The sequence below is a fragment of the Diadema antillarum genome, unplaced genomic scaffold, assembly GCF_040938485.1.
Source record: "Diadema antillarum isolate AM-2024a unplaced genomic scaffold, OU_Dant_1.0 seq00000229_RagTag, whole genome shotgun sequence".
NCBI classification, from domain to species: domain Eukaryota; kingdom Metazoa; phylum Echinodermata; class Echinoidea; order Diadematoida; family Diadematidae; genus Diadema; species Diadema antillarum.
In genome coordinates, this window is record NW_027271279.1 from 577,900 (window position 1) to 593,104 (window position 15,205).

General features: G+C 40.8%; 1 protein-coding gene across 1 annotated transcript; it reads right to left on the reverse strand.

The window, feature by feature from the left end:
- Nucleotides 1-271: 271 nt before the first annotated feature.
- On the reverse strand, nt 272-12,479 carry LOC139729232 (ELMO domain-containing protein 2-like). Its single transcript, XM_071640163.1, has 9 exons — nt 12,223-12,479; nt 10,412-10,719; nt 9,422-9,548; nt 8,466-8,595; nt 6,400-6,508; nt 5,483-5,507; nt 2,772-2,840; nt 2,045-2,178; nt 272-1,048 (listed from the first exon to the last, which is right to left on the reverse strand). Exons 2-9 carry the CDS (start codon nt 10,557-10,559, stop codon nt 888-890), a joined length of 903 nt encoding a protein of 300 aa, XP_071496264.1. The 5' UTR covers nt 10,560-10,719; nt 12,223-12,479; the 3' UTR covers nt 272-887.
- Between the last annotated feature and the right edge of the window lie 2,726 nt (nt 12,480-15,205).

A 15,205-nucleotide genomic window follows, 5' to 3' on the forward strand; every position in this document is an offset into this window, starting at 1 on the left:
ACTTGAAAGCCAATCAACATCTGAAGCAAATATGACGCTTACAGAGGGTCACCTGATGACACCTGAAGCACACTAGAAGGCTACATAAAGATGTGAAATTTTATCATAAAATTAACCTTTGCAAGATCTTCAAGCTATTTCTTGGCTTGCCAAAAATGTTGCTGCCACTCACATAGTTGCTGCTGGAGCGTGAGAAACTCAATCGGCAGTACTACAATGGCTTTAAGATGCCCTCACGAATGAATGGAAGTTTCTACAATCAGAGCCGAATTTGAATGTTTCCTTTATCGTGTGTCCATCTCTGCTCAATTTTGGGCCAGTGTGACACCTGCATTACTATGAACGACAAAAGACACTTGTGGATGGGCTGTTAGTCTCATTTCAGACCACTGTCATGAACAGCTACTAACCTATCTCTAAGTAGTGAAAGATAATGTGTGGTTGATAAGGGGCACCCTGGCCCCATTTCTTTAAAAAGTTTGTAAGCATGGGCAGTGTCTCATTTTAGACCATTGTCATACATGAACAGCTACTCCCCTATCTATAAAAGTAGTGAAAGATAATGTGTGGTGTATGGGGGGCACCCTGGCCCCGTTTCTTTAAAAAGAGTTTGTACTCATGGGCAGTAACAATATTTGTGGGTTGCCATGGCAATGATTTAAATGCTCAGAGCTTACTGGCTGTTGCCTACTCACTGCCACAGTAACTGCAGACATCATAATTTCTGCCGTAGCCTTAAGCTTTCGGACAATGCTCTTTCTCTCTTGTACTCCAAAGACACATGAATAGTAAAAATGTTGTGGATGTACGAATGAACACTGGCTGAAGGGTAAACTACATGCATCAAATCTGAATACATTAAGAAACTGGTCCAGCTAGCTCACACTTCATGTCCACGTGTAGTTATTCTGGAGGACAGCCTGTAGCTGGTTGTCCTTCAGAGTTTCCAGAAACTTCTTCTCGAACTTGTCTCTGATGCTCCCAAACTCCATCACACTCTTGGGTTTGGAGGCAAACCAGAAGCGATCAAACTCGCTGAAGATGTAGCCTGCAGGTGAAAGAAATGATATGTATGGACTTTTTAACCCTTACTGCGCTTTATTCGCCTACTGGCACATGTATCCACTTCAGTGCTTTCTTTGTAGATTGGCACAGGTGTCTGCTAAACTAACTGCCAATGAATAGAGATTACCACTTCTGCTTAAAGGCATAATTTACCATTTGCAGAAGAAACAAAAACCCAGCATTAGTGTTTTAAAATAGTTCTAAAATGTGAGCTAGGGATAGAAACAATTACTGTAAAAATTTGAATCCGTATAATACACAAAATGTGAATAATAGTTATAATGAAAATGTTTCCAGACTAATCCGTCTACAGTTACGGTTTAATGAGAAAAATACTGATATCTCCTTATATTTTAGGCTTTATTGCAAAGAAAAAAAAATACATATATATATGGTAGGATGTTTTGTGATGCAACAGACATATACATATGCATCAAATGTGATATCTTGAACATTTTTTAAAATCACTGCTCCCAAAGGTAAACAGGACCTTTAATTCCTACTGTGTCACCATGGCCTTCCTGCTGGACTGAGGCACATTGCTACACCTGAGTGGGCTGGTTAACCAACAGTTAGGTTAAGTGTGGGGGGAATTGGCTGATTGGTAAATGACATTGCATGGCAAGTTGCATCTTTAAGTGCCAAAGAGAGCTAAGGTGACAGAAAAGAAAAGTAGTATCAAGCAATCTACGATTTCATTGAATATTCAAATAACATATGTAGAATTGAAACAATATATACACATGCATTAGTGTGGAAATATGTGGACATGAACAAGAATGAAAAGAAGGGTGCACACATATGCATAAATTTTTATCACCAACTATATTGTGTCTTCAGTGAAGTGGCATAAATTTGTGATTAAAGGGAGATACATTTGTAGCACTTATGATAAATTAAGTTATGCCTCCTGTGCCCTTTGGGAGCACTTTAAAAAAAAAGAGGAAAATTGTGATGGATTTAAGGACACCATACTCACAGTAGACTTTGTGGAAGTGGTAGATGGATGGCTGCCCCGTAATGGAGTGGTAGAAGTAGTCCCTGAGTGATCCATCTCGGAGAAGATGATACGTCATGCTGGTCAGGTTGATACCGACCACGGCATAGGAGTACCTGATAGACACAGGAGGGATATATGGGTGTAATGGTGACTTGACATTTGCTTCTGCGACAATTGCTCCGGTCTCATTTTCTCAAAGGACTTTTAAAATTTGGGTTTTTTAGGTTAAGGCTGTGATAGGGTTGACAATTGCTCCAGTCTTATTTTCTCCAAGGACTTGGGGTTAGGGTTGTGATCGAGTTTTAGGTTTAATTTGATGTGAGGATTAGGATTAGGATTAGGGTTAGGGTATGTTTGTGGGTAGAATTTATGTTTGGCCTAGTGTGTAGATGTATTCATGAGAGCAATTGACACAGGGACAGATGTCATTGAAACGGGTGTAATTTGTGAGCCCATCAATTGAGACACACACACAAATATATAACTTAACAACAAAAAAGAAACTTATCTACACAGGGGATACAATTCCTTCAATAAGTCAGTGTGGAAAATTTGACAATTTCTTGCCTGGTAATTACTACCACGGTACTTGGTATGTCACACTAGCCACATCGAAAACATAGCTTACACTTGTTTCTCATACAATGCACTAAAATGTCACAAGTACTTGACAAACAAACAAACAAACAAACAAACAAACACTTACCACAGTGTGGGGTGCTGAGAGTGCGTCAGCACTTGCCGCGCCACACCATTGTAGTTCTCGGCAAAAAACCTGAAGGAATCGCAGAAAGAGAGAGAGAGAGAGAGAGAGAAAATATGCATTATCCCTTTTATGTACCCATGTACTTTACTGACATGTGCCAGGTTATTTATTCAGCGATCTCTTCATTTCCTCAAAGAAAGAAAGAAAAAACATATATATATATATAATAGTAATGCCTCCGATGACACTTTGTGGCGGAGGCATAAAAAATTGCTGATGATGTGACTGGTAGACATAGCACATCAGTGGATATATGCACATTTAACTTTGGCGTTAAAACTAATGCCCAGCAGCTAACAACTACAAAGAGTATATGAGGATTGAATTACCAATTGGAGCACTTAATTAACTAAAGTGAAAATTCACTACAGTGGGCTCCCAGTACAACAAAGTCCTCGGGACCAGCAGTTTTCTTTCATTATATCAAAATTTCCGTATCAGGACAACTCCCCCAGAGGACTACTCCCCCGGGGACCACTCCCACCTGACAGCTCCCCCGGAGGACCACTCCCCCGGAGGACGTCTCCCCCGGAGGACTACTCCCCCGGGGGACGTCTCCCCCGGGGGACAACTCCCCCGGGGGACAACTCCCCCGGGGGACTACTCCCCCGGGGGACAACTCCCCCTGAGGACAACTCCCCCAGGGGACCCCTCCCCCGGAGGACCACTCCCCCGGAGGACCACTCCCCCGGAGGACCACTCCCCCGGAGGACAACTCCCCCGGGGGGCAACTCCCCCGGAGGACAACTCCCCCGGAGGACAACTCCCACCTGACAACTGCCCGGGACGTCTCCTGGGGGACAATCCCATAACTGAACAGAGATGTTTCTTTTTCGTGTCCTAGAAATTAAAATTAAATTCATCTGTGTAAAAACAGTATTCATTTTATATAAAATTTAAATTAAAGTTAGCGTTTCCTAAGACACGTCCATCTTTATAACAAAGTTTTTGAAATCTCAGCACAAAGTTTTTACCATTGTACACGCTACATGTAATGTCGAAAAAAGTAGGCGCAGGTAAATTTTATCACTGAAAATTGGTCAAGAGATAAACACATTGACGGAAACACGCTCTTGAGGGGAGAGTTCTCTCCTTAGCATGTACCTGTTATTCTTCATTATTTTATAATATTTTAAGAAGTCCATTCTTTGATGATTTTCTTTTTCTTTTTGCAATTCATGATTATGATAAGGAATATGTTAAATGAAAGAAAGATATCATTCAGAGGGGTGAAGGCTCAAGTTTTTGAGTTTCTTCAGTTTGTCTCCCTCTACAAAGGAATATGTTGTTAGAAATACCCTTTTAATGGGGTTATGATTTTTCTCTTAGATTCTTATGATAGTTACTATCCTGTATGTCACTGTCAGCAATACTTTCATTTAACATATTCCTTATCACAATCATGAATTGCAAAAAGAAAAAGAAAATCATCAAAGAATGGACTTCTTAAAATATTATAAAATAATGAAGAATAACAGGTACATGCTAAGGAGTGAACTTTCCCCTCAAAAGCGTGTTTCCGTCAATGTGTTTATCTCTTGACCAATTTTCAGTGATAAAATGGACCTGCGTTTCTACTTTTTTCGACATTACATGTAGCGTGTACAATGGTAAAAACTTTGTGCTGAGATTTCAAAAACTTTGTTATAAAGACGGACGTGTCTTAGGAAACGCCAACTTTAATTTGAATTTTATATAAAAAGAATACTGTTTTTACACAGATGAATTTAATTTTAATTTCTAGGACACACACACACACACACAAAAACATCTCTGTTCAGTATGGGATTGTCCCCCAGGAGACGTCCCCGGGGCAGTTGTCAGGTGGGAGTTGTCCTCCAGGGGAGTTGTCCCCCGGGGGAGTGGTCCCCCGGGGGAGTGGTCCGCCAGGGGAGTTGTCCTCCGGGGGAGTTGTCCTCCGGGGGAGTGGTCCTCCGGGGGAGTGGTCCTCCGGCGGAGTGGTCCCCCGGGGGAGTGGTCCTCCGGGGGAGTTGTCCCCCGGGGCAGTTGTCCCCCGGGGGAGTCGTCCTCCGGGGGAGTTGTCCTCCAGGGGAGTTGTCCCCCGGGGGAGTTGTCCTCCGGGGGAGTTGTCCTCCAGGGGAGACATCCTCCGGGGGAGTAGTCCTCCGGGGGAGACGTCCTCCGGGGGAGTTGTCAGGTGGGAGTAGTCCCCGGGGGAGTTGTCCTCCGGGGGACAAGTCCTAGACCCCAAAATTTCGTATTAACCGAACAAATAAACAATAAAAAACATAGAGAGAATAATTTTGTTACCTGAATTTTTACTTCGTTATAACCAGAATTTCATTATAACTGTGTTCCTTATAATGGGAGTGCACTGTATCAAAATTTGTTTAGTCATTTCAGTTTGTCTGCAAAACAAAGTGTGACAAACTTTCACATGAACTTACAGAACAAACAAACAAACAAACTAGCAAATGATCAATCATTTCTTTGTAATATATAATTGCTGCAATCTGTGATGACAAAAATTACAAAAGCCACACAAGCAGTCTAAAAGGCTATAACAAAGATTCTTTGACTATTGCAGAAATGAGTTATGTCACATTTTTTTAAAATCATATATTTGGACAAACCCTAACTCCTTATTGTCAAGCTAGTACAATGACAGGGAAAATATCCATCATACTTACAAAAGGTTTTGAAGTCCCAGTACACCTGGAAGTATCAACACAAATTAGAAAAGAGAAAAATAAACATGAAGTAAGATATGGCTAATTCTGCATGTAGAGCTACAGAGAAACTATGAAAGATTTACAAAAAATGAAGTAAGAAATGTGTTCTCAAAAGGATATGGGAAAACATAAACCAAAATATCTCAATGACACAATCTTGCCTCAGTGACCCGGTCTCTAACACAAATTCAGCATAATCAACTATACATGAAAAATAAAAGATTTTAAATACAATCAATCACTAAACTTATACTGGTGCTTGAATGAAAGTCAGGAGCCATGAAGTGCCACTGATAAAAATGAATTTTAACCAACTGATCTCAACACATTGTGTCTTTGTTTGCACACATACAAACACTTTACAAACAGTTTTCCTCTACAAACCAGTCTTCATTTTGTTTAATCTCAGGAGATGCATATTACATTCTTGAATAACCTGCCAAGTTCACACCACTGCCCCTATGGACAACAACTGCTTCCAAGCACTTCCCAGGGCTGTCAACACTTTGGTGTTGAATGCACTTCGACAGGCCAAAGGAAATTCCAACTCAGGAAGGCTTGTATACTATACATGCAATATATTTTGCAGGGTTTTTATTTTTATGCCTTTCATGAATTGGGTGCTATTTGTAAATTCAAAAACAGACACACACACAAAATTATTCTGATCCCTTCTTTAATGCAACGTGCACACTTACATTTTTACATCAACTGCTGTGTACACCACAATTGCACTATCTAACCACTCATGAAAATGTTGGAAAGTCCAGATTTGTGAAAAGAATATATGGCGTATAGATTATTATCTTATCAGGATATAAAGAGATTTTCATGGAGCCCCCTTCAATCAGAGAAACCTGGCAGCTCAGACTTACCCATTCCTCTGAAATCAGTTGCCGGATCGTCGCCTTGGAAACCGATCTCTCCCCACTGTTTACAGGTTCTCTTCTCAAGCTTGTCATTTGGCTTCAGTAATCGCCATAGCTACGAGAAAGAGAGGAGAACGCACTTCTAGGTCAATAACTGTGCGATAACATTCAAATTTCATGAATACAAATAGCATGTTCATCATAGGTCATCTGCAAACAATACGTACACATATTAATGGCATGCTTTGAAGTGTATTGTGACATGATGTTACACTTTTCGGTGCCAAAAAAAAACAAGAGACCCGCGGGTCTAGTGCTCACCTGAGTATCGCAAGTTCACCTTTCACGCAGTCACTAATCTAAATTATTCACAGCTCTACCAAAATTTGACGAGGCATTCTCAAGTGGAAGATGAAAATGTACAATAAGGGCCCAATTTTTTCAAGATTCCTTAATTTGGGGGAATTGGGGCCCCCTGGGGCCCTCTGGGTGGGGCATGGTGCCCAGTTTGATAAATTGAGATCCTGACCACCTAGGGATGCTACCTGCCAAGTTTGACAAAAATCCATCATGAGGTTTTCAGGAAGAAGATGAAAATGTACAATTCAGGCCCCCATTTGGACCCTTCCAACCACCCCCCCCCCCCTACCCCCAAGAGGGGCACCCCTGGATCTCCTATGAACAAACTTGAAACTACAGTCATTAATGTACTCACTCATAGTATTATCTCAGCTCTATAACTTCTGATTCTAGAGAAGATTTTTAAAGATTCCTTCATTTGGGGGGTTTGGGCCCCCTGGGGGCCCCCTGGGCGGGGCATGGTGCCCATTTTAACAAATTGAGATCCTAACCCCCTAGGGATGCTACCTGCCAAGTTTGGTGAAAATGGGTCATGGGGTTCTCAAGAAGAAGATAAAAATGTACAATTTAGGCCCCATTAGGACCCCCTCCTCACCCCCCCCCCCCCCTGGGTCCCAAGGGGGGCACCCCTGATTCTGCCATGAACAAACTTGAAACTACAGTCATCAATGTGCTAACTCATAGTATTAACCTAGCTCTATCACTTCTGGTTCTAGAGAAGAAGATTTTTGCGGATTCCTTAATTTTTGGGGGTTTGGGCCCCCTGGGGGCCCCCTGGGTGGGTCATGGTGCCCATTTTAACAAATGGAGTTCCTAACCCCCTAGGGATGCTACCTGCCAAGTTTGGTGAAAATGGGTCATGGAGTTCTCAAGAAGAAGATGAAAATGTACAATTTAGGCCCCATTAGAACCCTTCCCCACCCCCCTCCCCTGGGTCCCAAGGGGGGCACCCCTGATTCTGCCATGAACAAACTTGAAACTACAGTCATCAATGTACTAACTCATAGTATTAACTTAGCTCTATCACTTCTGGTTCTAGAGAAGAAGATTTTTACAGATTCCTTAATTTTGGGGGGTTTGGGCCCCCCTGGGGGCCCCCTGGGTGGGGCATGGTGCCCATTTTAACAAATTGAATTCCTAACCCCCTAGGGATGCTACCTGCCAAGTTTGATGAAAATCGGTCATGGGGTTTTCAAGAAGAAGATGAAAATGTAAAAAGTTTACGCACGACGCACGACGGACGACGGACGACGGACGACGGACGACGGACGACGGACGACGGACGACGCACGACGCACGACGCACGACGCACGACGGACGAAGGGCGATCGCAATAGCTCACCTGAGCCTTTGGCTCAGGTGAGCTAAAAACCAGAGACAGAAAGATAGATTCAAAGATTGTGTGTGTGTGCGTGTGTGTGTGTGTGTGTGAAAGAGAAGAGATAATATTCCCAACAAGGTTTGCTTGCAGTATAATGTTGTGTGAAGTAAAGCACTATGGATCAAAAGTGCACTCAGAACATGTACTGTCTCGACTTAGGCATGAACCCATGACCTTGGGATATTTTGACAGCTGCTTTTACCACACCACCACAGGACCTCAAGCTTTTGACTCGTGAGCCAAAAGCTTCTACTGTTGCATAATGTTACTCACATTCTGAGAACGACCTTCGTTTTTCTTGGCAGGCACACAAGGTAGTGCAGGGGCTTACCTTCAACAAATCCTGTTCGTGTGCTGGATTCGCCGTGGAGTATTTCTCTTTCTTCAGGGCTTCGATTTCCTTCACCAATGCATTGTAGCCACATATTTGTCTGAGGGAGCTTTGCAGAATTGGAGAAAAACTGGACACAACAGAGAGACAGTGATCATATGATTAGCTTTTTCCTGCACAATAGAAATTCATCATACAAATCTGAATAAGCTGAAAACATGGACCAAACTCACAGGAGAAACTGTAAAAGCTACAATCGCAGTGACTTCATGAGCACAGATCAGACAAAGTTTGAGGAAAGCGGGAAACAACAAAGAAAATTATGACTGCTAGAGCTGGGTGATCTAACATGATGTCTAAATGCCGAGTCCTTTCAACAGTTTCCAATATGCACATGATGTATGAAAGTTAGATCGCAAACATTAAACAGTGTACTCCTTCCATGCTATGATTGTTCAGAACATGAAATGTTACAGACTGCATCCCCCCCCCAAAAAAAAAAAAAAAAGAAAAAAGTAATAAATAAATAATGATAGTAATAATCAACCGATTAAAGGGATGGTACAGTTTCAGTTGGGATGGGACATCAGGTTTCCAACTTTTTTGATAATAATTTTTCTTTTTAGATAATGAGAACCCTTTTATGAAATATGAAAGAGCATATAATTCTAAGAGGAATTCAAAGTTTATTTGATGAAAATTGGTTTTGAAATGGCTGAAATATCCAAAACAAAGCAATCCTAATAAAAGATGGGACCCACTTTTTATTAGGATTGCTTTGTTTACTTTGTTTTTGGATATCTCAGCCATTTCGAAACCAATTTTCATCACATGAACTTTGAATTTCTCTTAAGATTGTATGCTCTTTAGCATTTCATAAAGTGGTTTCTAAGTATCTTGAATCCTCTCCTCAACCAATACTATACCATCCCTTTAATTCCAAAACTCTGACTCACTCTGGATAAATCTTTGGGTCTATGTTCTTGACTATCATCACATATTTGACAGCCTCGAGTACGTTCAAGTCCTCGTCGGTTGCGAGTCTCTGGAGCGAACCCAGATGGGATTGGCGCAGGGATTTTTCTGAGAGGCAAGAAGATGTACAGGTGCACTTGCAAGGTATAATCCACATTATAATAATGATAATCCACATTATAATAATTAATATAATCCACATTTTAATAATCATAATCCATCCATACACATTCAAGCTTTAAACCTGCACCTACACATCCGGTCAGATGATTCTATCTGAACGTACTATCAGGCGTAAAACACTCACAGAACATCCAACAAAATGGATACTTCCACAATCTGAGAGGAAAACTCTCCACATTACAGCATCATGTACCAAATCACCATTCCTGTTTATGCTGGTGGTCGAGTCCAGTGCAGAAATATCAAGTGAGATGACAGAACAGCGAGCATGATGTGCAGGTTGCTTTCTTTGAAAAAGGTATGCACTCCTGTTAAAAAGCGCGCATACAGAAGCGGGGGAGGTGGCGATTCGGATATTTAACTACTTTGTCAGCTGGAATCAAAATAGCTACGCATATTCTTATTGATGTGAAATTTTTGATGAATACTACCTGCGATAATGTTTCTTTCTGATGCTTATGTCTCACTGTATGACATGTACATATCATGATTGTGATTGCGGCTGGCCTACACAAATGGGAAACATCACACAATATTGCCCACTCTAAAATAATCTACTGTCACATTTTCTTGTAGGTGGGCAAGAATAATCTACAGTATTTTTTTTCTTCTAAGGAAGCCATCAACCAGTAACATCACCTCCCCCACCACCCCCCCCCCCCCCCCCGCAAAAAAAAAGAAGGATATACTGTACATGTACACACACAATTATCTGAAAGATGCAGTGATTTATGAGAATTAAAGTTCACAAACATTGTAGGTATGAATGCAAACGACCTCAAACTTACCAACTGCTCTGGTCTTGCGGCCCCCTTTCGAGTGGTTGCCACAGCAGATGCGCAGCAGCTCGCACTTGCCTGTAGCCCGCCTCAGTGCCCACTTGAACATTGGTCGGAACCAGGTGAAGTACACATAGAGCCAGATTCGATACCACATATCCAGCGGCAAGAAAGACAGGCTGGAATATTTGGACAGGAAGGAGTTAGAGAAGAAGGGGGAGGGGGAGGTAGAGGAGGAGGAAGAAGAAGAAAGATGGTGCACGTGTACCTGCTCCAAAAAACTTACATAGTCACCTCATTTGGCATCAGGTTTGTTACTGTAAATACAAAAGACAACAAAAGAAATATGAATTCTTAGTGTTTTGTCCAATTTAAGTACCTTGTTGTAATAACACGTTACTATACACAGAAAGAAAAAGAAGTAAAAACAGGAGGCTGAATGATGTATTGTATACACATACAGTGGTATATGAAGAAGCCCCGCATAGCTAAATGTATTTCAATCACCCATCAAGACTGAATTCTGCTCTCAAGACTTGTTGTCCAATTCCAAGGCCCTGACAATAATTTTTGTTTTTCCATCACTTGCCTGTCAGACAGGAAAAATTATCAATTTTCAAATGGTAACTTGCCTGAAAGAAGAAAAAATAACTGCAAAAAAAAATAAAACATAAAAAAATGACACCCATGTACAACTGACTTGATGAGCTTCCAATTTTCACCTTATTTTGCCCGGCCCAATTGGACAAGTAACTTCTAGCATTTTTAAATAAAATATTTTCACTTGCCTAAAAATCTTACTTGCCAAGGGCAAGGGGGCAAGTGCTAATGTTGAGCCCTGTCTATTCTACACATTTCTTGAAATTAATATGGTGTTAATGCAACTAATATTATACACAACCGGGTCGCTGTACACAAGTCTGGTCGGGCTAGCTTTAATGCAGATATATTATCTTTTTTTTTTCAGTTTTCAGAGGAAGCTTGTGTCAATCTCGCATGTGTCAGACTGATCTTAGCTTTGCAACCTTCCACAATGTCAATAATTAATGGAACATATGAATAGGCCTTTAACCTAAAAACATTCCTTGAATGTTCTTGATTCTTGTTCGATGCCTGTGGCTTTGCCTTGGGTCGCCTTTTAAGACGAGACTACCGGTACTGTATATGAGTGTAAAAACCAGAAACATTTGCAGCCCCATGCAACAACTAACGTTAGCTAGACCCAGATATTACATATCGACCAAGAATCGCAATATACCGTACCACCAAGGACACTTCCACTTTAATATTAGGCCCTAAATCTGTTTTTAAACAGGAAATAAGTGATATAAAAGCATCAAGAACAGCAGTGCCAGAGCTCATTGCATTGGACAGGTAGACGATAACCCTAGTCTTTGTGTCTTCTCAGACTCAGAGTCAGACTCAGAGTCAATAATTAAATTTACTTGCTGGCATTTTCTGCGATGGAAGGCCAGTGCAAGGGCAGGGCTAGACAGAAAGATCCGTCTGTCCGGAGGACTCTTTTTATATTTTGCCATTGACGCTGTCCTCCGTCGGGATCCGTGAAGCCAGACGTAGTCTCCGCGGAACATTCCCCGACGGACAGATACAGACCGATCTTTCGGTCAAGGGCAGGGCCAGGGTTCCACAAAACCCTAGAAATATTACAACTACTCTGCAAGTGCAAGATACTGCGGTACCGCTGATTAAACTTGAACAGTCATTCTCATTGAATATTTGGGGAAGTGGAGCTTAATACTCTGCATGACCATCAAGTAAAGAGCTGAATAAAAAGAGTAAAGATGTCGGCATATGCTCACCAGGCAAATAATAAGACGGCGGTGAAGCCAAGTATTTTCCACGGCGGCGCGACCGAAGTGAGACGATGGCTGAGTCGAGATGAGGACGCCACTTTCTTTGCTCTTCAACTGCTTTAAGTTTACCGGACACAAACTTCTTGAAATTCCCACTATTATCATCAAATATTCTCCGCCGTTCACATCAGTCTTGTCCGTCACTTTTGGACCTCTATGACAGCATCCAAAGCAGAAATTAGCTAGGCCACCGACAAGCGAGAACGACTTAAAATGAATGTACGCCACCTACATGTACCCACGGCCAGTACGGGTTACAGAGGTACTCATACGTGGTTTCCGCACAGTAAAATGTTATGCAGGTACATTTCCATGGGAATCTCCCCATTCCGGATACCGTATGGTGTCGTTAAATGTGTAATAGCTGACGAATTATCTATGCGGATGCTCAGCATGCCATCTATAATGTGATATGATGAATTAATTTCCTCCTATAACTTTTCTGATACATGTACAATGTGTATTTAGAACGGGGCTCTCATATCTCGGACCCAAAGACTACTAATGCTATTTAGGCCATTGATGGGTTGTTACTTCATAAATTCTTAAAAATCTCAAATTTGCGGTACGGGTATTATTGATTTTAAAAAGGCTTCTGATCGGGGTGAAGTGGGTCACCCCCTGGGAGAAGTGGGACATTGGTTGGGGTGAAGTGGGACAAACAGTAGTAACTATATATGGGCTAGACAATCTACAAGTATATGATATAATAAAATAATGTCTGTGCGTGCACTATAAAACTAGGTTAGAATAGCCTATGTGTGTGTTCGTCAAAGAGTTTCATCGCAAAACGTGATATATACAGGTATCAGGGGCGGATCCAGGAATTCTGTAAAAGGGGGGGGGGGGGGGCGCAACTAATATTTCTTGTGTCACTTCCGAGTTTCATTTCATTTTTTTTCTTTTTATTACTTTTGTTTTTAGTGGAAAAATAAAGGGGGGCCGTGCGCCGGTTGCGCCCCCCCCTCTGGATCCGCCACTGGGTATCCATGGTCCATCAGAGACAGTTGCATAAAAAGCATCACATAAAAAAAAAAAAAAAAAAATGAGAAAATCTTTGGAATTTTCATCATAACTTTGAATACAGGAAGAAGTGGGACAGTGATGCTGTCCCAGTTCACCCCATGGCCCAGCACTCCAAACAATTCAAAATGGCGGCTAATAATACACATCACAATTTAGATAATTTTTGCAAAACCTTTTAAGTTAAAGAATGCAAATTACTGGAACTCATAAGGCCTACATGTAGCATGCTAAGTGCCTGCTATTCAAAGCCGTACGATGAATAATTCAGAAAGCACTTCACACTGAATGCAACAAACTACCCCCCCCCCAAAAAAAGTCTTAAAAATAATTAAACTTTCCCGCAGAGTTGACAGTTACCACATGCTTATATAAATACTCTGACGCCAAACATACCGAACAGGTGATAAGACTTAAAGATGATTAGTTCAAAGCTTTTTGAGATATGAGAGGTGTCCCACTTCTCCCGCGTCCCAATTCACCCCACTCTCCCCTAAGTAAAGTAAAGTAAAGTCAAGTCAAGTAAAGTCAAGTCAAGTCAAGTCAAGTAAAGCACAGTAAAAAACAAAGTAATTATCACGGAAGACCAGTCCTACCAATAAATCCCCCTCTCCTTCTGCACAGTCATCCTGGGTATACACTCACCTCATCCATGCATGTGCTGTGAAAAGTATACAACAAGAAGTGGATTTACGCGACCAATCCTGGATTTATGCGAACAAATTATCCTTGAACATAGAAAAAACTCATTATATGGTATTCAGTAATTCTTTGAATGGTGTTCCATATGATATCAAAATAAATGATACACAAAGTTTTTAGGGCTTTGGATTGACCGAGAATTATCCTAGAAAACTCATGTTAATTTTGTAAGTAAAATTTGTCTAGAAATATTGGAATATTGAATAAGCTCAAACATTTCTTTCCTGTTTATATTTTGCAGAGTATATATTCTTGTTTAATATCTCCACACTTTAATTATGGAATTTTGGCGTGGGGAAATGCAAGTCACTCATTACTAGATTCGCTTCTCCGTATTCAAAAGCGTGCAATAAGAATCATAAACCAAGCCGGATATTTTGCTCATACCAACTGTTTTTTTCATCAAAACAGAATTCTGAAAATTCCAGACCTATTTTATTACAATCTCGGAATTTTCATGTATAAACTAACAACTAATGAATTACCATCTCTTTTTATCCACATGTTCAAAAGGAATCGCTCTATCCACTGTTATCCCACTCGCCAGAGTGACGCCTATCACCTTCCCCGTATACTCGCACTATTTTTGCAAAGAAAACAATTATATTTACTGGACCCAGATATTGGAATGATCTCCCTCTAGATATCACTTCTTCCTTATCTTTATTCACCTTAAAACGCAAATTAAAACAGTTATTACTTAGTGGATACACACTGCCAAGCTTTTAGCAACTTTTTTATGCTCCCAGTCTTTTGTCCTTGTCCGCAGCACCAAGTTATTCGAGTTATTTAATGGTACCGATACATCTTTTAATAATATAGCATTTTTGTTTTTCAAACACTGCGAGATTTGTATGCAGTCTGGTTTGTGCGATATCTATGTGGTTCATTAGTTTATTACTTATCGATTTTTTGTACTGGTGTAATTTTAGTTGGTCAAGACAAACATATCCGTTCTCCGTGTAAAACTATATGCCTATGAACTCGGGAACCTACAGTTTTACAAGCTTTAAAGCTTTTATGTATATAGGCCCCATCATTTTCTTCAGTACTTATTAGTGACATTTTCACACGATATGACCATGTACATTTGTGTCAAGTATATTTTTTTCTTTTTCTTCTACAATCAAAAGACATGATTGTATATATTTTGTATTCTTGTTTTGTTGTCAATAATTTTGTAATCTCAACATTGAGAAAATGG